This window comes from Zootermopsis nevadensis, unplaced genomic scaffold (genome assembly GCF_977971745.1).
Source record: "Zootermopsis nevadensis isolate Lab colony 2312 unplaced genomic scaffold, Znev_1.0 Znev_ptg000030l, whole genome shotgun sequence".
In the NCBI taxonomy this organism is placed as follows: domain Eukaryota; kingdom Metazoa; phylum Arthropoda; class Insecta; order Blattodea; family Termopsidae; genus Zootermopsis; species Zootermopsis nevadensis.
In genome coordinates, this window is record NW_028259162.1 from 5,247,257 (window position 1) to 5,267,928 (window position 20,672).

At 37.9% G+C, this 20,672-nt stretch overlaps 1 protein-coding gene across 1 annotated transcript; it reads right to left on the reverse strand.

The window, feature by feature from the left end:
- Positions 1–2,380: 2,380 nt before the first annotated feature.
- Positions 2,381–19,093, reverse strand: LOC110840633 (uncharacterized). The gene is made up of 5 exons (XM_022085797.2): positions 19,052–19,093; positions 7,089–7,288; positions 5,668–5,857; positions 4,792–4,975; positions 2,381–4,416 (listed from the first exon to the last, which is right to left on the reverse strand). The coding sequence occupies exons 1-5, from the start codon at positions 19,091–19,093 to the stop codon at positions 3,854–3,856; spliced, it is 1,179 nt and encodes a 392-aa protein (XP_021941489.1). The 3' UTR covers positions 2,381–3,853.
- Between the last annotated feature and the right edge of the window lie 1,579 nt (positions 19,094–20,672).

A 20,672-nucleotide genomic window follows, 5' to 3' on the forward strand; every position in this document is an offset into this window, starting at 1 on the left:
TGTTTTAGTTCTTTACGTCGCTGTTCAGAGGCCAACTGTTTTTAGTCAGACAACTTTCTACGTCCAATCCCACCCTATCAAGTCTTCGTTTGTTTTCTTCTGCTCTTCTGTTCTTGTTGAATAAGTTTTTCTGCGTTTATCAATGCAAATCTCCCTTCGCCTTTCTTTACTTGTTAAGTAGGTCTGATATTTTAATTCTTTACGTCGCTGTTCAGAGGCCCACTGTTCTTGGTCAGTCAACTTTCTACGCTCAATCCCACCCTTGCTAATCTTCGTCTGTTTTTCTACATATGTCGTTAATATGGTCTCGTTTATCGATGTAATTCTTCTTTCGCTTTTCTTTATTTCTTAAATATGTCTGATGTTGTAGTTCTTTACGTCGCTGTTCAGAGGCCAATTGTTCTTGGTCACTCAACTTTCTACGTCCAACCCCACCCTTACAAATCTTTGTCTGCTTTTTTCCCCTTCTGTTCTTATTGAATACGTTTTTCTACGTTTATCGATGTAAGACTTCCTTCGCTTTTCTTTATTTCTTAAATATGTCTGATGTTGTAGTTCTTTACGTCACTGTTCAGAGGCCAACTGTTCTAGGTCAGTCAACTTTCTACATTTATCAATGTAAGTCTTCATTCGCTTTTCTTTATTTCTTAAATAGGTCTCATGTTGTAGTTCTTTACGTCGCTGTTCAGAGGCCAACTGTTCTTGTGCAGTCAACTTTTTATGTCCAGCCCCACCCTTGCAAATCTTCGTCTCAAAATCGATCATAAAGTCAGTTTTTATAATAGTTTTCATAATCGTAATATATCGAATGAGTATCACTTTACCTTCTTGGAGTTGGTACTTCGAATACTTGATAACGTCTTCTTTCACTTTCCTGATGTTTTAGGACAACTGTAAGTCAATTCTTAAGAATGCGACGTGCTGTTTCTGGAGCAGTGATAATGCGACTGACTTGATATTCTTTGATTTCTTTTGTTGTGAAGCGTTATTTGTTTACTCGGCATTGTTGTGTCAACTTCAACAATGCCAACAGATATTTGTTTACTCGGCATTGTTGTGTTCCACAACAATGCCGTGTAAACAGATATCTGTTGGCATTGTTGATGACGTCATTTTTTGAAGACAACGACTAATCACAAATTTTTTTATAGTAAAAAAAAGAAAGACTCGCCAAAACGGCTACGGAAACCTATGAAATGCTAAAGCAAGCATTTGAAGAGTCCGCAATGGGTCGTGCACAAACTTTTGTGTGGCATTCACGTTTTAAAAATGGCCGAACCTCTGTCGATGATGAGTGTTCTGGACGACCATCTTCGAGCACAACTCCCGAAAATGTTACGAAGATTCGGCAGGCCATTGGCGAAGATCGACGTCGTACCATCAACGACTTGTGCGACATTGTTGGGATAGGCTATGGGACCTGTCAGCTGATTCTAAAGGAAGAACTCCACATGCGACGCATCATGACAACGCGCCAGCGCACACCGCCCTCAAAGTTCGGCAGTTTTTGGCCTCAAACACCATGGCCATCATCCCGCACCCTCCTTATTCGCCGGATTTAGCTCCGTGTGACTTCTTCCCAAAGATGAAAATTCAGCTAAAGGGAAGGAGATTTGAGACGATAGAAGAGATTCTGGCAGAATCGCAGATGGTGCTTGACAGGCTGACAAAGAAAGATTTCCAAGGATGCTTCTAGGCTTGGCAGCGGCGCTGGGATCGTTGTGTTCACTCCCAGGGGAACTACTTCGAGGGTGATGGATGAATTTAATACCTGAGATAAGTGTACGGGTTTTTATACGCGCAGTGTTGAAACTTTCCGATCGCACCTCGTAATAGGCAGCTTTTTAAAGTTACTGCTGCACTGGACTGTGCATAACTTGATATGCCATTTTGAACGTTGCATATGTGCAGTCAAAAATGTAGGTTAATAGGTCCCAATTTCTTTGTAATTTACTGATAACTCTCAGTACTGACACTAGGTAGCATAATGATCTATTTTGCAAGTGCTGCTGCTGCAGGCCATCTTCGGTACTTGTATGTTGGTATATAAACTGTGAAAAATGGGTGGCATTTATTAGTGGTGGTGGTGTATTATTTTGGTTGTATTGTGTGTATGTAAGAAATTTGTATTTTGTAAGAGCAGCCCTTCATACTGCAGCTACTTTGAAGCTTTCCTGCATGAACTGAAGTAATGTAATTTTGCAGTCATGTAAAGATGTTATTAGGTAACCTTATTCCTTTACTATTTTTAATAATTGCATATATATGTAACCAATGCTTTAAACTGGAGGGAAAAGAGTTATGTGAAATCTTATACTTGCTTAGCATTAGCCCAAGAAAAAACATAAGGTATAGGGTTCATAAGCTCCAAAGATCAAAGTTAACAGTAAAATAAGAACTGCTGGCTCATTTTATTTTAATGAACAGTTTATTACATACTGCAGAAGTGACATAATAAAAGCAAAACTGAGGAATTTAAGTAATAACATTTCAGATTCTGCTGCAATATTAGAGGAACTCAAACATGATTTAACTCTATATAACTCAGAATAAAAATATTTTCAGAATTTCAATAATATGCCCTTGATCTGATTAGCTAAAGTAAATAAAACTGAAGTGACATAAATTAAAATTAATGATAAGAGATTATATAAGAAGCAGTTAAAGTGTCAGTGTGCATTAATGTGTGAGCAAGCAACCTGTGTTGGTTTACATTTTCCCAGTCACCCAGAGTTAAGCTCCTTCATATCAAAAAATTCTTCAGCATTATATCATTTGCCTCCAATAAACCTCTTATCTCCAGGGAAACACATCCTTCCAGTTATATAAAAAATGATCTGCATTAAGTATTTGTCTAAATTATTATAAATTACAAACTAATGTTTACAGAGCCTATTATAATTCTCATACATACAGTAACAGTGAATATAAAATAGCATCTTTGATGCATCTTTAAACAGCCTTTGAAAGATATAAGTTGCAACCCCATAACATTGGATATTAATGATTAATCCACAGCCAAATCTGCAGAGACGTCATATTATTAAAGCTAACTTCAATAAAATGTACTGAATGTTTAAATTAATGGACACTATTTTGTAAATTTGTATATATATGATAAACAATACGACACTTATACACTAACAAAAACAGTACAATAAAAGGAAGTAATACACAAATCTCAGTTCATGAAGTTGGTCTCAGTGTTAAGCAGATACAGCTTCTGTATACAGATCTCAACAAAGTAAATAAGTATTGAAACTAAGTAAATTTTTTTTTATTTCTGACAACTTTAAAAAAGCACAAAATGAATCTGTCATAAACACACCAGCACAAGACTGCAACCAGAAATAGTTTCCCATTCAATCTATGCGTGTAACACATTTTTATCAAATCCTTTAGCTAGTAGGATATACTTTGTTGCCAGGTTAAATGGAGAATTCAAGAGCAGGATTTGATGCTTTCACAGCAGAGAGTCTTCATTTTCTTAGCAGAATCTGAACTTGACAAAGCCAATGTTTAAATCATCGTGCCTTTCCAAAAGTTTACATCCATCTCAGTTTATACAATAAGTACGACTTAAGTCTACATTGATGGCAACAATTCTCAAAGACTGTTTCAGGAAAATAAACCGAAGTCAGTATTTTTTAAAAAAAAAAAAAAAAGCCAGAAATAATACAGCACATTCACACAAAACTTATATGTAGTGTGGCAATAATTATAAAAGTATGGAACATAATATACCAAACACAAAAGCAGCAAAGACCCAACACAAAATAATATATTCCCATAAGGTCGTGTTTCCCTGGTGACATGGCACCGGTACCGCGGCTTGGCACCGGTGCAGCTCCACCTAGTTATCACATGCAACATCATTAATGTCCTGGTTTATCCCCAGCAGCTGCACTCGGAAACTGTCATCTGCAACGAGTGTGGCCAAATCGGTCAGTATTGCTTCTAATCGTCCTGCTGGTAATCCTAGCTGTTGGCCGCAGAGGGCAATGGCAGCATCAGTCCTTGCGTCATTGGAAGACTTCTGCTGTATATCAAGGTACTTGTTGAAGTCAACTTTCATGCGCATTGTATTGCCATTTACTTGATGGAAAGCTGTGAAACTAAATGAACCATTATCCACTGCCTTTCTAGCATTGTCAGTTATCTTAAAATAGATTCCTGCAATCAGATGTCCTTTGGTGTCCCTTGATAGCAAACTTCGGAAGTTGTATACAAGGTTTCGACGTTCAGTAACGGTTACTGGACACAGAAAGGGACGACTCGCGTATATAACTGCCGTGGAAATGGATTCTAGTCCATTGCGAGTTTCACGATCTCGCCATACGATGTATTTACCACCTGTGGCCAGAGTATATTGGTATTCTTTGCGACAATGCGGTTCATCTGACTGTGTAAACCAACCTAAAACCAAATGAATATATAATGTTAAAAACTTTCAAATACAAAATTACTGACAATCCACCATATAATCATGCATAGCAAAAACATTTCTGGATTTACACAATTTGGATATAATGGATAGCTTTAACTGAAGCGTTGATGACTAGTGATTAAATTATGGAAGGTTAGAAGGCTAATTTATGAGGATCAGAACTTCTTTTTTACTTCATGATCACTTGACAGATCAGAATTTAATAATATTGATCACCTTATATCAAAATTATTATTTATATTATGCATTTCCTTTGCTCTTATTCATAAACACTTCTGGTTTATGTAAAATTAACATTTCCAAATCTGAATTTCAATCAATTTTAAACAGCAGATTCAGCTCACCAGTATGAGGGTAAAGGTTGTCAGCCATAACAGTTATAACTCTTGCTATATGATAACCAGGATCTAGCAGTAACATTCCAGGCCTTCCTGCCACCTCCACACGCAATGCTACCAACACATGCTCCTTTTCTACCGATGTCTTGCAAGGTTCTTCTCTCACATAACTGTCAACATCTTCTATTGACTGCAAAAAGAGCACTAATAAATATGGAGTTGGATTTCTATATACTTTATAGCTTAGATACAAAGAACATATAAGCTCTTCTTTTTGTAAAAATAGCTCTCAGGACTTACTACAGTAAACATTCCTTTATCATGAATGGGGAACTGCCCACACTCTGCACTGATCCAAGTCTAATATATAATTCTCTGAAAAGTTTTATTTTGGACGACTTGTCTTCATTAACATTTCTATGCTTATTAAACTATCCTTTACACATTCGTGAAGAAACAGGATGGGAAAATAATATGTTTTGACGACATTTCTAACCAGTACCACCAAATACACACAAATATTTTCATCATAGATGCCAAGTCAGGGATGCTAAAGTTAAATTGAATCTTCCATGCACGTCTGACTGTGTCCAATCACAATACTACGGCATAAAAACCCTAAAAATATCAATACCCTATTAGAGTTTCCCTTATAAACACCAAATTTTGGGTTTATATTTACTTTACACCAAAATAAAAAAAAATCCATGATTGATCTGTCACCATTAAAAGTAAATAACTGAATCATACGTAATACGAGGTAAAGGCACAAGGGACCATTAAACTCTGAAACAAAAGAATTATCCATAATACCTAATAATGAAAGATTATTGTAAATATGAAAATTTGAATGTGCTTTAAAGAATAATTATAGACACATACTTCTTCACAAGAGGCCAAATACAGTCGACTGGTAAGCCCAGGGAACTTGGTTTCAAGGGTGGATAATCGTCGTAGTAATTCAAGTGCCAGTCCAACGCAGGTGTAATGTTCGGGTGTGATTGGCGGCAAATAACTGCGGTAGAAATGACCCAAATTGGAATCCCCACTTGCACGGAACCCTTCAAAGAACCTACGAAAAATACACAAGAAATAATAATCATCACTTTCACAATAAACCGCATTTTAAATTATTACTGAACTAATTTAAAAAATACCAATGAAACATGAAGAAGATAACTTATGTAACAGTTTCTAAATCTTCAAGTCACCAGTTTTATTTTTGAAGTTGAAATAATAAAAATTTTAGTTATCATGCTGAAATCTACATCCATAGATTTTCATAGAGACCACAAAAATTTGAACCTCTTACAAATGTCTGGTCTGGACTGCAAAGGATGCATTATACCCAAGCACCACCAAGTGAGGGGTGGCAATATTAGAGTGGCAGCAACTTGCTATGGGGCTACAGAATTTTTAAGCATTGCATCAGAGTGCTGAAAATCAGGGGCGGCACCAAAGGGTAGCAAAGTATGCAATTGCTTACAAGAGCCATGGTTGAAGGGTAGCTACAAAGAACTGAAATCCATACAAAATTAATTTTGGTAATCTAAAAATAGAAAAATTAAGTACTTATACACAGGGGCAACAGATTGTGCTTGCACCCAGGCAGCGGATATGCTTGCGTGGGGACATTCAATAAATGCTTAGGCACAAAATACAAAAGTGCTCGACTATTACCAGCTGTGTTTGTGTCGTATATGAAAACTACAATTTATTTTAAGATACTTGTGATGAAATCATCAACTCCAGGGCTGATGTACTCACGAGTTATTACAAAAATTAGTAAAAGAAGCTATGTTCTGGCCCAAATTAGACAACAATTATCAAACTTTATAAAAAAGTCTGTATTTTTAGACATATTTCAAGAAATAAAAAGTATGTGACAGCAGTGTTAGAGATAAAAGTTGCATCCATTTTCAGACCATATGCATGCAAGATGAACAAAATTAATTGGACTCGGGTTGTGTCATGACCACACCCACATCAGTGGATGGTCACATTTCCATGAATAGCACACTACAATGAATATCTATCATGGTGAAGATACACTTGTGTTTTTACATTACCTGCAGTCTAATAGTGGTTTCAAAAAATGATCACCAACCAACATTGTCTAATATAGAGATATGAATTAAAAGCAATAGGAAATTGCCCTGAAGATTTTACCATGCCAGATTAAGACAGGTCTAGCATAATGCATGTTCATTCAATTGCAGATAATTAGAATGTCTTCTCTGCATACTATTATTGTGCACTTTCAACAGTTGTTACTTGAACTACAATAAGAATCGGACACTCACCTGAGCAGGTTGCCAACACTGTTGTAGTTGTGTGCCTGCAGAAGCTGCTGCACGGTCAACTCCACATTTGAGGCAAGGTCCTCATATTGTTCCACGCTTGGCACACTGAGTGCCAGCTTTGGGCTACCCCATGAGGGAAGAGGCAATGGGTGGCCCTTAGGCCACTCACTACTCCCCGTTAGCTGTTCCCAATTTTCAGTCTCGAGTCAACTCGGCCACTCATTTCCCCAGCGGCCAACCGTTGGCACATACCCAGACTCATCCCTGCAGCTGCTTATGGGCTCTACAGGGGGATCCGTTAATAAAAGACTCTTCTCACGCTCTGGAATAAAGACAGCAGTTAGGACAAGTCAAATAAATAAAATGCTAATCTCAAGAAATGATAGACCATTTCCATATGACCTTTAGGAATTAGTCCTTTTCATTAATAGTTATTTAATCACAGCAGCAACTGCTTCATTGCGTCCTTACTTCGATTCTTATGAATGAAGTCAAAGTTACTGAATGGAATACAAAAACAGATAAAAAGGTGCATGTTAACAATTAAAGCCAACACACATTACTGGTGCAGCATTGAAACTAATGCTCTCTTCTCTTTATTTCTGGGAGATTTTTGTACTGGCACTGAGTAAAGGATGTTCACGATGTTCTTACACCTTGCTGGAGTTTCTCATAGAGAGACAGATTTTGAAAACATTACTCACATTGCAGTTTTCTCCAGAAATTTCAGACCAAACAGTTGACAGACACGTTAACATATTAATGCAATTTATAAATCACTACTGATGTTTATATGTAACCCACTTTAGTATAAATAGCACAGACATCACAGGATGCATTTGCTACTACCAAATGTGACAGCTCATTACTTTGTATTCAGGATATCTTGGGTTTAGATCTTAGCCCATCATAACGCCTGTTCTTCATGGTTTCTTCAGTCATTTCAGGCAAATGTTGGGATAATCCCAAATATTATTCCACTTGCATATCCTTTCCAATGGATAATTTATTAACAATCCTATCATTCGACGCTATATAATCGGAATGGCGTCGTTAAAGCTCAAATAAATTAAATACATTTGTTACTACTTCAGACGAAGGTTTCATTATAATGTGAAACCAACTTTTCAAAATTAGCGCTTTTCGGTTCTGTTTAAATGTGTGTTCTGATGGTATGTGTAATGTGACTCGATAGTTCGTTTCTTACCATGTCTCGTATCAGATAGAGACAAGTTGAAATATAAATTAGAAACACAAACGGAGCAGCAATTGAGCTTGTAACTGTAAACTAAGAGCGAAGCCTCTTGCAATATATGGTCGCAGTCTGGAACTGCGCAATATGGAATGCACACTCCTGGAGTATGAGAATATGGCCGAGCAATAAACATGCACGTCTGTTGCGTGTGGCCTACGCGACATGAAATGCTAGTGAGAAGCCTGGAATAAGAAAATTTACTTACCCATACAACGTGAACCACCTATCAGTAGAAAGTGTCGACCCTCCAAACTGAAAGTCCTAGATTGCACAACAAACCACACACACGTCCAACTCAGAAGTGACTAATCTTCACGCTAACTATGTAGTATTTATAGCTGAAGGTCTGGCTTGAACCAGTTCCAACACTTCACTCCCCTTCCCCCCCTGTCCCACAGCTGTTAACTCGGTTCAACAACAATGCCTCGGCAGCATCTTGCCCACCTGGTAATCAGAAAAAACCACTCACTACACACTTTCTTCAACAAAGGCGTCTCCTACACGACTGTCCACGTCGACGCTGACGTCGTGACGTCATAATCAATAGTTGCCTTTTCAAACACGTGACCCTCCTTCCCTTTGCGTCATACACGTGAAGCGCTTTCAAGGAAATCTGCAGTATAGTAAAACAAACAAACAAAATGAACACGAGCGGTAAAACACAGCAAGCTGGGGTTTAAAAAAATATCGCAACTATGAAATTGACTTCAGGAATCAAGATAAACCAGCTAACACATCATAATTGTCACTTGAAATGCGTTAAGTCGCGAAATAAACGTTAAGATAAAATATTCCATAAATTATTTCGCGAAGATAACATCAGTGACTGATTTACAACGAATCCTTGTGTGGCCTAGATGAAATAAATTTGTCCCTTGTACAATACTTAGCACCACACTGTGTATGCAGATGTATCGGCAAGCGATGTATAGCTCCACGTTTTCTATAAATTGGAGGTGAGTGGTTAGCGTCACGCCTCGGTTGCTTTATCCCCAAGGAAAGAGCCCCTGTACCCAATGAATAGGAGGCTAATTGGGTCCCGCAGTTGATCTGGTCGTTCTGACGAAGGGAAAAATCTACTTGATCCTCTTTGTCTAAAGCATGATTTAATGACTATGGCTTGTGCAGGCGTGTTTTTTGTCAGGGATGAGAGTTTTTCATGCAAGCATTCAGGAGACTTTGATCAGAGTTTATTCTGTGGGCGTAATTTAACATTACTGTTTTTGTTTCAAAAAGGTACTTATTGTCAGATTGAACTCTTGACAATTCAGTTACAAGGTTGAAAAGTTTTCCATCTATTATTTCTGCTAACCGTTTTCAGTATCATTCATTTCCATTGCCATGGACTGAAAAGTAGTTTGTCCTTAAGTGTGAAGGCTTCATTGTAGTTACATATTTATGACTGCCTAGATCCACATTGTAGGCCTCTTTATGAGTAACACAACGTAAAACTCCATCTGTCCGTGACGTCTTTTCAGCGCTATTTATATATTGATGTCATCGGATTTATTTTGAGAAATGGAAGATGGGTGTTAAATTTTATAAGTTCCTCCCACTGAGGACTGCCATTTTAATAGAATAAAATTAATATTTGTTTTTAAGCTACTTTCCTTTTTGAAAAGGAAAGACTTCCAAATAAAATGTGTCTGTCCTAATAACTTTTGGTCCAAATGACAGATTTTCATGAAACTTGGTATGAACATAATTCCGGTAGAGGGCATTCCACCTTTTAAATTATTAACTACTTACCGGCTATAATACCGACATGCTGGTGGTAATACCATCTGAGGGAGAGCATTACTAGTGCTGCATAAAGTACGGTCAATATGACATTTTTGCCAAAGCAGTGGATGGTAGATTTTAAAATAACTTGGCTGTCGTGATAAATATATGAACTTAATTTTTTTTGTTGATGGCGATAACTAACGAACCGCTGGAGTTTGCCGTGTGAAAAGACACCATAAACGCCTACATATTTTGTACGAGCCATGTGTTAAGTTCCAAAATTTATAACATTGGTGATGATGGGTAAATTTGAAGCCACACACATGGAGCCACAGAATAAATTTGCCTAGCCGAATTCATTAGGCCAAAGAGTGAAAATTAAGTACAGAGAGTATCCCTGCTGTTCCCACCAACAAGAAAGTAGATGCCAAAAGTTTTCATGAAATTTATTTCGCCGAATATTCATATCAAAAATTTTAGAATATGTTGAAGTAAGTTACATATTTTTTGCCAAGCACTATTGTACATTGACCTATTATGAGCCTTATTTTGTAATGAGAGGATGATTAATACGTGTCCTTCATTGAGCATTTTTCGTCCGTTTGTTTTAAACTGCTTACGTCAGTTTGCTTTATGATAATGTCGCTGCACAAACTTGTGTTGCAATAAGTTTATTAATGTATCAATATTATAAATATTGGTTTATCTTTATGATCTGCACATCAACCAATGGCATTTTCAGTTAACTTTTACTACACTGTCATAAAGAGACAGAAAATGAAGGCATCCATATTTTAAAATACGCTTCTCGCAATGAACCAACCCTTCGAAGATTTCCGTCTTCTGGGTTGTTGCGCTGTGTATTCTGGTTGATGTTAACGAACGTTTCAGAGGTCATACTGCCTCCGTCATCAGGGTGATGACGGAGGCAGTATGACCTCTGAAACGTTGGCAAACATCGACCAGACCACACAGCGCAACAACCCAGAAGACAGAAATCTTCATACTCTGATGACGGAGGCAGTATGACCCCTCAAACGTTGGTTAACATCGATCAGACTACACAGCGCAACAACCCAGAAGACGGAAATCTTCATACTCTGATGACGGAGGCAGTATGACCTCTGAAACGTTGGTTAACATCGACCAGACTACACAGCGCAACAACCCAGAAGACGGAAATCTTCATACTCACCGCTGTGAGAACCTCAAGTCTTACATCCAACCCTTCGTTTGAAAACTGTAATACAGGGCAGCATTCCAGATCTTTCAATTGAAGAACGTGAGTGATTAAGGGTTCGAAAAGACACGAATTAAGATTTGCAGAACCAACCTAAATCGCATATGATTTTATTGATTAGCATTATGGGAGAGAGTCGCTTAAGCATATGATGATTACCGAGGTATTAAAAAAATACCTTACTCTATGGAAGCCGAATGTTCATTACTGTGTTCACAAATATCCATCTTTAGACCCTATCCGGCCCGGTCGCATTAAATTTGTCTGTAAACTATTTTAATATTATCCTCCCATCTACGCACGCGTTTCGTAAGTGGTCTCCTACGCTGAGGTTTCTGGCCGAAGTGTTGTATGACGTACCAAGTTTCAATTCCCACACGAGGAGTAGCCTCTTCGCCCATCTCATCCGTCTTAAGTCAGTCACGCTAACAATTTTAAACAACGAGTAACAACTTAGGAAATGCAAGCATATCGTAATAATTCTGACCGTTCTGAACAGGGCCATTGACGTCAGAGTTGTCGAGAGTCAATTACATTTGTGTGACGGAGTGTTTAGTGATTGTCTAGCTGAGTGATTACGTCATTATGTATTATCATCGTGGCACAGTGTGACTCACATTACAACGGTTGAGAAATACTGGCACGGGGTTTAATTAAGTATAAGGGAGCTCAGTGTATTAACAAGTGAATAATGAAAGAATTTCTTCAAGGACCATAAACGAAAACAGAGAAGTCTTCCTCTTTAAATTCAGAAGTATTTATGAATGTCTTCATTATCTGAACAATTTGCACACCCCTGTTGAACCAAACTCACTTACGTCTTACTGAACATGGATCTATGTTAATCACATGCAACGCGAGTCTGTTTTCAGCCATAAAATTCTCACGTATTTCATCACACTGCTTCTCTTCTGAATTTACTCGGCCATGATCAACTTTTCCGGCCAGGTTATGCCGTGTAGTCTGGTAGACTGCCGGACTACACGGTGCTACAACCCAGAAGACAGCCATATTCGTATTAACCGTCGTGAGAACCCCAAATTCTACAGGATATGCATGTTCGTGTCGTATGATAGGAGCAGATGAAAATGAATGAATTATAAATATACGTATTGAGCTGTACACGGGATTCTACGACGTTTTCTCCGTTTTAATAAATAAAATTGGAAGAATCGATGAAAGACAAAGCCAGAACTCTCGAGAGGAAACAAGTTTAAGAGTGGAGGGAAGTGTAGCATATGAGAGGTTGATGACGGGTACAGCGGAGTGTTGGCTACGGATTTGCAGGGTGCACATTTCCTGCCGAAGGAAGTCAATTGCTGAGTGAGTCACGTATTCCGTTCTTTTGTATCGAGCTGCTTCGCATTTTGTGCAGATATTCATAAAATGGTTCGGTCCTTACAGAGAGGTCATGTCCGCCCTTCTGATCGAATGTTTCATTTCCGAAACTAGCTGATAGATTTGGAAAACAATTTGGCATGCTTTGTCTCAGCTGAAGATGTCGGGCGAGTTTTATTTTTATTCCTATTGATCCATTAGAAATCCCACTTACTTAAAGACTTTCTCCTTTTGTATGATGTTAAATGTATACAAAATTCAGAAATGTTCTGCGTATTTTATACGACGGTTCGTTTACAAGGGATTTAATAAAATCACTGTTAATTTAAAGAACACTAATGACGCACCGTCTGTTGCTTATAAAGTATATCTGCATAAATTTATTTATTCTATATCTCTAAATACTCCCTCCCTACCCCAAACCACTAGTTCTTTCATCTATCTGAATTAGGTAACTTATCCAGAATTTCTCCAGGACATCCCCACGACCACGCGATGAACACGCTAGAAATTCTCCAGGACATTCTACCCATCGCATACAAAAACAACTTTATCTAACCTAACCTAAACAACCTAACATTACCATAGCTAACCTAACCGAACCCAACCTAACCTAATATAACTCAACCTAACCCAACCTAAGCCAATATAACGCAACCTAATCCAATGTAACTTATCCCAATCAAACATAAACTCATCCAAAATGACCGATCCGTATAAGATCACACCCACCGCCGCTTAAGGACTTCCACATAACATTCCAGACTTCTCCAGCTCTTCTCTATGATTTCTCCAGCACTTCTCCATGACCAAAGAAATCCCCTTTTCTGTCATCGGCTATGTTTCAGTATGTCTCCGGTGCTAGGGAAATGGGAAAAGTCGAAAAATAACAACCGAAGTATGATTAAGTAGGATTTAAAGTTTTCACTGCGTTTAGTCCGAAGATGGCTGACTTTTGGGTTGTAGAGACATGTAGCCTGGTAGAAGTATGATTACTATTTCACAGCTATATTTAAAAGAACTTGTAATTTAACAAACCTTTCATTCAGTCTTAACTTTATTTGTGCGTTGTATAATCATTTACATTTGGGAGAGGGGAGAAAACGGAACTTGTTAGAACTTTCCAAGAATGGTCGATCGTGTCCTGACTTATACGCCTTTACTCTTTCAGAGGCACCTGACCTTAACTGCAACTCCCAGTTAATAGTAATTTGCTCAAAGCAATTTTCATTCCTGCGTGAAATGATTGTACAAACAGTGTACTACTTAAGACAGGGGACGTACGTGACAATTAGGCAGTAGGCAGTAGGCAGTACAGTACCGTTCATAATTATATATGATGCAGTTTATTTTGTATGACATCTTTATACTTCCGCATTTGTCTCCAAAGTTGTGTGGCATTAAAACGAAATTGTGAAGTTTTGGTCTGCTTTTCGTGTTAGACTTTTCTGAGGTACTTAAGCATACGACCACGAGAAAGTCGAAATAAACTCGAAATTTCTGAATATGGATTACACGCGATGCATGCTCTGTTGGAAGCAGAACTTACACATTGTACGGCTGGAATTCGTGTTGATACAAAAAAAAATTCTAAGTAGCATTCGGTTTATATAATAGTAACTGTTACTCTCGTATAAGTCTAAAGTTTTCTTAGAAAAATTTAGCTACTTATAAAGCTTTCCCTCAATACGCCATGTAGACTCTTAGGGAGGGGAGAGGTAGTGTAGCTCCTACTCATTCTTAACCTCGGCACTAGATAGGGGTGAGTGGTATATATAACAATTCTCATAAAATGTGCAAATTGAATTCTGTATAAAATGTCATAAAATCTGTTAGGAGATTCGAAAGTTACTTCATGAATTACTAATGATTAAAATATTTTCTCAACTCTGTTAATGTTCGGATAACCAACATGTGAAGTGCTGTTTGTACGAGCATGGTTATAATATTTGTCTTGACAGTATGGGCAAAATGACTTAACTCTGGCTGCTAGACAGAGTTTAGCCAATCCGGTTCTACGCCCTAGTAAATAATAATACTAACGGAATTATTAATTATTACTAAAATAAACTGGGAAATATCTTCGTCGGTCTCTCGGTGGATAAAAGCATTTCTTTATGGTATTGTATTTCACCATGTTTAAAGTACCATAAAAAGGAGAGTTTAAAGTACAAAGATCGTGGACCATCTTCATTGACTCATGCCTTGTGTATTTAAAATGAAGTCGTACCTTTTGAAATAGGTAGACATCGGCATTTCACCATGCTTTGCTTCTCCTAAGATTATGTTCGTCGGAGAAGATAACATTCTGGTTCTAACTAGGACACCACTTCAGAAACTGTCGGCCTACCAAGGAGACCCTCATAAAAGCAATTATATGCTGTGAAGCTCACGGACAGAAATATTGACGTCACAACTGCCGATAATTTGTGTTCGTTGACGTATTGCAGGCTACGTGGAACAGATGTGTTAGAAGGTAAAGGATACTTTGTTCGGCCAACATTGCCTGGAATTTTGTTATTCACGGGAATAGATGTGTTTCTGCGTAAAAAACGAGATGGGGGCATTCCACAGTCAAGGATTTCTACTGTTACATAAAATGGTCACATTGTCGACCAGGAAAGAACCAGAGGAAGGAGGAAGGAAAAGAGGGGAAGGACACGGAAACGGTGCAGTAAAGAGACATGAAAATTATTTTCCTTGTAGTTCATTAAATATGTATTTCATCGACAAAATGTTTCAGTTAGAGTTGTAGATCGTAATAAACTATGGAAGGATAGGGCAACAAATATTTGTGAAAAGAATTCATGAAGTTAGATTTTAAATTTATCTGAAACAGAGGTTGTGTTGAACCGGTTCTAGAATTAGATTCGTCCGATGAATGTTAGCAGTTACCAGATCTTATAGAAATCCGCCAATTTCTAGTTAATTTAGGCAGAAAAATATCAAACGGTGTAATCGTCTCGCAATGCCACCATTTTATACACTTTGTAGTAAAAATTAATAAAACATGTGCTGATTTTTTTCTCCATTATTCAAACTAAACTCTACTGCTTGGTTCTAACTGGCGTTGTCATAACACGACAGTGCAGATGCACTATTTTGTATGGAATGTACAATGGAATTAACAGAGGAGTTGACAAAAAATACATGAGGAAGAACTTTGTAGCTTATTCTGTTCATGTCATGGCAATTAAATCAGGGAAGATAGAGGTAGACCGAGCATTAGCACGTGTGATGAACATTTTAGTTTGATAACGAAATGGATAAAGATCCCTCAGGTGACCAACTTTCAGATGGGAAGATTGTTTTAAAATTTATCTTTGTGCAATAAATTGGTTTAAACTGGACCGTCTCGGAATATATTTCAATGACGGGGTTTTTCTAATGACTATGAATCGTGGAATTTGTGGATTAGGTGAATTACTACAGACTTCTGAGAAACGGAAGTGGCTTCGTGCACTATCGCAATAAACCGTGAACTGTAGGTAATCACTCTCATGTTTCAAAGGTCTAGCTGACTAATTGTTCCATTTTCTAAATCTGCCTTAACCCTTCATTGAAGTTCCAACACTAGTAGGATAACATTCAGTACTTCATGGATGATTTTCACTGAGAAATCCCAACAACGACATGGAAACGAGCGTCTGTGATTTATGAAACTTTGTACGTATAAATAGCATCGCAAAACGGGCAAGTGATGATCTTATGATGTGGTTTTATGTAACAGAAAAACTTTCCGTTGCCCCATTGACTGGAATATGAGCATGATTTGCGATTATCTTGTTTTAACGCCATTTTAAATAATTTATTCCTCAAGAGACTGCGTGTGTGCCAATTTATGTAACAATCCTGTCCGCCTTTCAAATTGATTTACTGGTTAATAGCCGACGAAATATTTCATTACTGTGATTAACCGAATTATTGCCTGATTAACTGGCTGGTTAACTAACAGACGATCGCCGATTATCAGTTTTTAAACAGTAGCAGGGAAGGCTGTGGGGCTTTTTTGTTTCGAAATGTTGGGGGTCATAGACCATTAGTTCATCTGCGTATGTGCATGAACTGCTCACTAATTGATAGAACTGAAGTCCTTGCATATATATATATATATATATATATATATATATATATATATATATATCATATATTTGATCTCCATTTTCATTGGCTGTTCGGCCTTACCGGAATCATTTCGTCTCGTCATTCCGCTTTAAAGCCAAGCGAACGGTTTACCATCCAACCGTTTTCTTGAGATTAATTTTAATATTATCCTCCCCAAGGTCTTCCGAGAGATCTCTTCCCGTCAGGCTTTCTATATAAAATTTTATATGTATTTCTCATCTCCCTGTGATTTCTTCAGTATCTTGTTCGGTGAGACCAATTTGTGTAACTGTTGTAGCGCTGACGCGAGGATCTGCATCGTTTTATGATTTTTTTTTCCAACAGAGATAAGAGAAAGGGAGCGTAAACATCAAGGAGTGTGAACTCACTTCTTTGTGTCTCATGCCTGTGGTCTAACAATAGTTTAGAAACTGCGTAGGATTTCTTGGCACAATTTTCTGGTACGTTCTTGAAACGCTTGATGCAATGTCTTTTAATGAATAATGAACAGCTGACGATCAAGGACTGTGCGGATTATTTGGCCTCGGTGTGACTTTAATCATGCTGCATAAGCATAACAAGAACTGAACTGAGTCTTATGGCTTATTTGCTTCTAGAATCTGACTATTTGTCACCTGTCGCTGACGCATATCTCTGGAATATTTTCCACAAATGCCAGTTTGACAAAAATGGAGTAATCTGCATGCAAACAAAACATTATAAAGCAGCAGATTGTATAAAGAAAGAAAAGTAAACGCGGTCAAAAAACGTTGTGTAATTTTATTTACGTTTATATTAATTATATTACGCATTTGTTGTATTTTTATAAAATTTGTTTCGTCCGAAAAGACATTTTTACAGATTATAAAGCTTCATCGTCAGAAACCTTCAGACTTCATCCAGTTGTATTATTTTTATTTTTCATTATTTTTACATTTTATGTAACTGAAGACTCCAAACAAATAAAATCGACACGCGTGAAATGCCGCTTCGTGTTTTAAGTGGTCTTTCAGGTACAAACAAACAAATAAAACTTTGCAGTCCTTTGATTTTGCCTCGCGAATCCCAGACTGAGACTCGCTGCTTTGAGTGACTTTTTTCTGAAAATACCGTATTTCTTCGATTTTAAGACGCCATCGACTGCAAGATTTAGAAATAGGTTTTCGGAGGGAAAAGACGCTATATCGATTATTAGACGTCATCAAATGTTGGACGCACCCCGATTTTAGAACATTTAAAATGTGAAAAAAATGCGTCTTAAACCAGGAGAAATGCGGGAATTTTCAGGAAGTTAGAATAACAGGGTTGTCTTAGACCCACACTGTCAAGTGTTCTGATTAAAAAGTGCGTTCGTAGACCTAATTTACGCCTCTGTGGCTGGCCCACAACGAGCATTGTATTTCCTAACATGGTCCAAACTCTGAAAAGGTTTCACATCTCAGCTTATTTATCGGAGAGCTCTAATATTTGATGCAACGTTTATACATTTGGCTGAACGTCACATTCAGTGGTTAGCATCTCTGTCTGATTTTCGGAAGATTAAAGCTTAGATTCTTCTTCCGAAGGAAACTGTCCTGCCTGAGAGTTTCTCGTACTTTGTTCATTTCCTCCATACAAATTATGAGCTAGAACAAAAGTTCAAAAACGCTTCCTTCTGAATCCTTCTGAGTTCATAATTCGCAGTCACCTTCTCATTCATTGCTGAATAACCTGCACAGTTGACAAAACATCGGTAAACAGACTAAGAAACAAATGGAAAGTCTGCATGACGTGTAATGTGACGCTGCATAATGTAGGTCAAGCTTTCCTCTTGATGTTCTGTTAGACGAATACAGTTCTGACCCTTGTCAGAGACTTGCGTGCAATCACGCATGGCACAAACACTGCAATGAGCTCGAAATGTGTTTCCGCCTTTACGGTTTCTGGCACTGTAGCTGAATAACGGGACAGTTAGAACACCCAAGGCAAACCGTATTTTCAGACCAACTGTCATTGCACAGAGGTCGGCACTTCTACTTCGTATTCGAAAGATCCGGAAACATTAAAACTCCGCCGGACGCCGGTTGTCCTAATTAAAGTTTTCATGACGTTATCAGACCTTCTACTGAAGTGTTCAGGTAGTAACCTGACACAGATCACGCCTAAGTTTTTCGAGCTCTAATTCAGAACCATCTTTGAATTTGACGCTATGACCAGTAAATAATTTCATGGAGCAATCCTTGAAACGCTGATAGTCACTCAAATTTTATGGAACAGTGTTCTGGACTGCCCAACTGCTTTCATAATCCGTTATAATATTACCCTGTTATCTATGTCCAGGTCTTCCAAGTAGTCAGCTTCCATTAGGCTCTGTGGCCAAATTATGTATGAATGTCCGACCCTTTATGTGTTACAAGTTCTGCCAATCCCCCTTACGTGATCGACCTAATATTAGGTGAAGAATTAAAATTATAAAGCTCATTATTATGTAATTTTCTCCATTCCTGTTACTTCTTCTCAGGCCCATGTCAAAGTATTCTCAACTCGTTTAAATTGAGGGATGTATAAGTAAACATAAAATCAAGTTAATTTATTTTCCACGTGGCCTCACACTTTCACAGAACTTATATGGTTATTTTGTTCTTTTAATACATCGTGTCAACTGTTAAGACTACGCAGTGTTTAATAAGACGCATGATTGCGAATAATGAGCTAAAGAGTACGTGGAAGAAAGCTGTCATTGCTTTTCAGCACTCGACCTTTGCCTGGAGGTTAATGTCCCTTAGATTTAACTATTCTCTTCAGTGCTTTCGTTGCGTATATTCGCTGTCATTTATTCCTCCGAGAGACCAAGCTCCCAATGTTTTATCTGGGGTATTTTTATATTAAGAAAAAGAGGTAAGATAATCCGAATGCTCCATGAGTGCCAACTAATAGATCGTAACAAGTGTAGTACTCAGATGGTTCTAGTTTCGATGCTGACTGTTGCCAAGCTCTAACGGGCATATCTGTCAGCATAAGAACAAAAACACCTAAAGATGGGAGTAGTACCAAACCCCAGAACATTAAATGTACCTCAGATATGGACAATGTCCAACAAAATTGAGGTCAATGTGCGCACTGGCATTAACCTTCAGAGAATCAATGTCCCTACGACTCAACTATTGTAGAAGATAACTGTTCGATATCTCGAAAGATGCGATGAGCAAAGATATTACAAATAACCACTAATTAGGCAAGATTATGGTTTTATGGTTGCAGTAGCTTCAACTGTGCTAATTACGCAGATGTTAATGTAAGCTATGATCTTTAATCTTATCACAGTAGCTTGGTTAGTCAGAACGATTTATCTGGAGCGACCAGCGCGGTATCGTTATCAACTTCCTGCTGGTTAACAAAGTAGTGTTCTTCTCATACTGTTTAATCCCGATGATTCTAGTGTAAAATTTTTGGAAAACTGAGTCGTTCAAGTCAAAAGTGGTCACGTCCGATGTGAGTTGGTATGGATTTACGTTCTTAGGCCGGGATTTCTGGTCATTTCTTCACGACTCTACTAGACGTCCGTCCGTATTTTTAGGGAAAGAATTTCCTTCGGAACCTTATTATGGAGTCAAATGTGGCGGTTTCTCACATGTTTTCTAAGTCAATCACAAACATCAATATTGTAGTATGGACACAAAATTGTTGGCTTTCAGCCTAATTTCCTTGCCTAATAAGGCTTTTGGTATAATCTCATTCGTGTGTGTCTTCCACCATTCCTAATATATTTCGTACTAGAAGGCGAACTTTAAAATCATGGTAACGCTACAAGGGACGCTTTATTTCTCTATCATTATTAATACCAACATGAAAGCTGTGCCAACTTCTGACATGGAAACTATGCTTGTATAGGGTCCTAAAATGTTGTGTGAAGAAAGATATTCGAAAATGCCCTTGTTTTTTT

Excerpts from the sequence above, each read along its gene's own strand:
- LOC110840633 (XM_022085797.2), bottom strand. The coding sequence starts at position 19,093 with ATGGAAGCTGACTACTTGGAAGACCTGGACATAGATAACAGG. Across the intron at positions 4,976-5,667 it reads ATTTGGCCTCTTGTGAAGAA|TCAATAGAAGATGTTGACAG; the intron begins GTATGTGTCTAT and ends CTCTTTTTGCAG. Across the intron at positions 4,417-4,791 it reads CAACCTTTACCCTCATACTG|GTTGGTTTACACAGTCAGAT; the intron begins GTGAGCTGAATC and ends ATTTGGTTTTAG.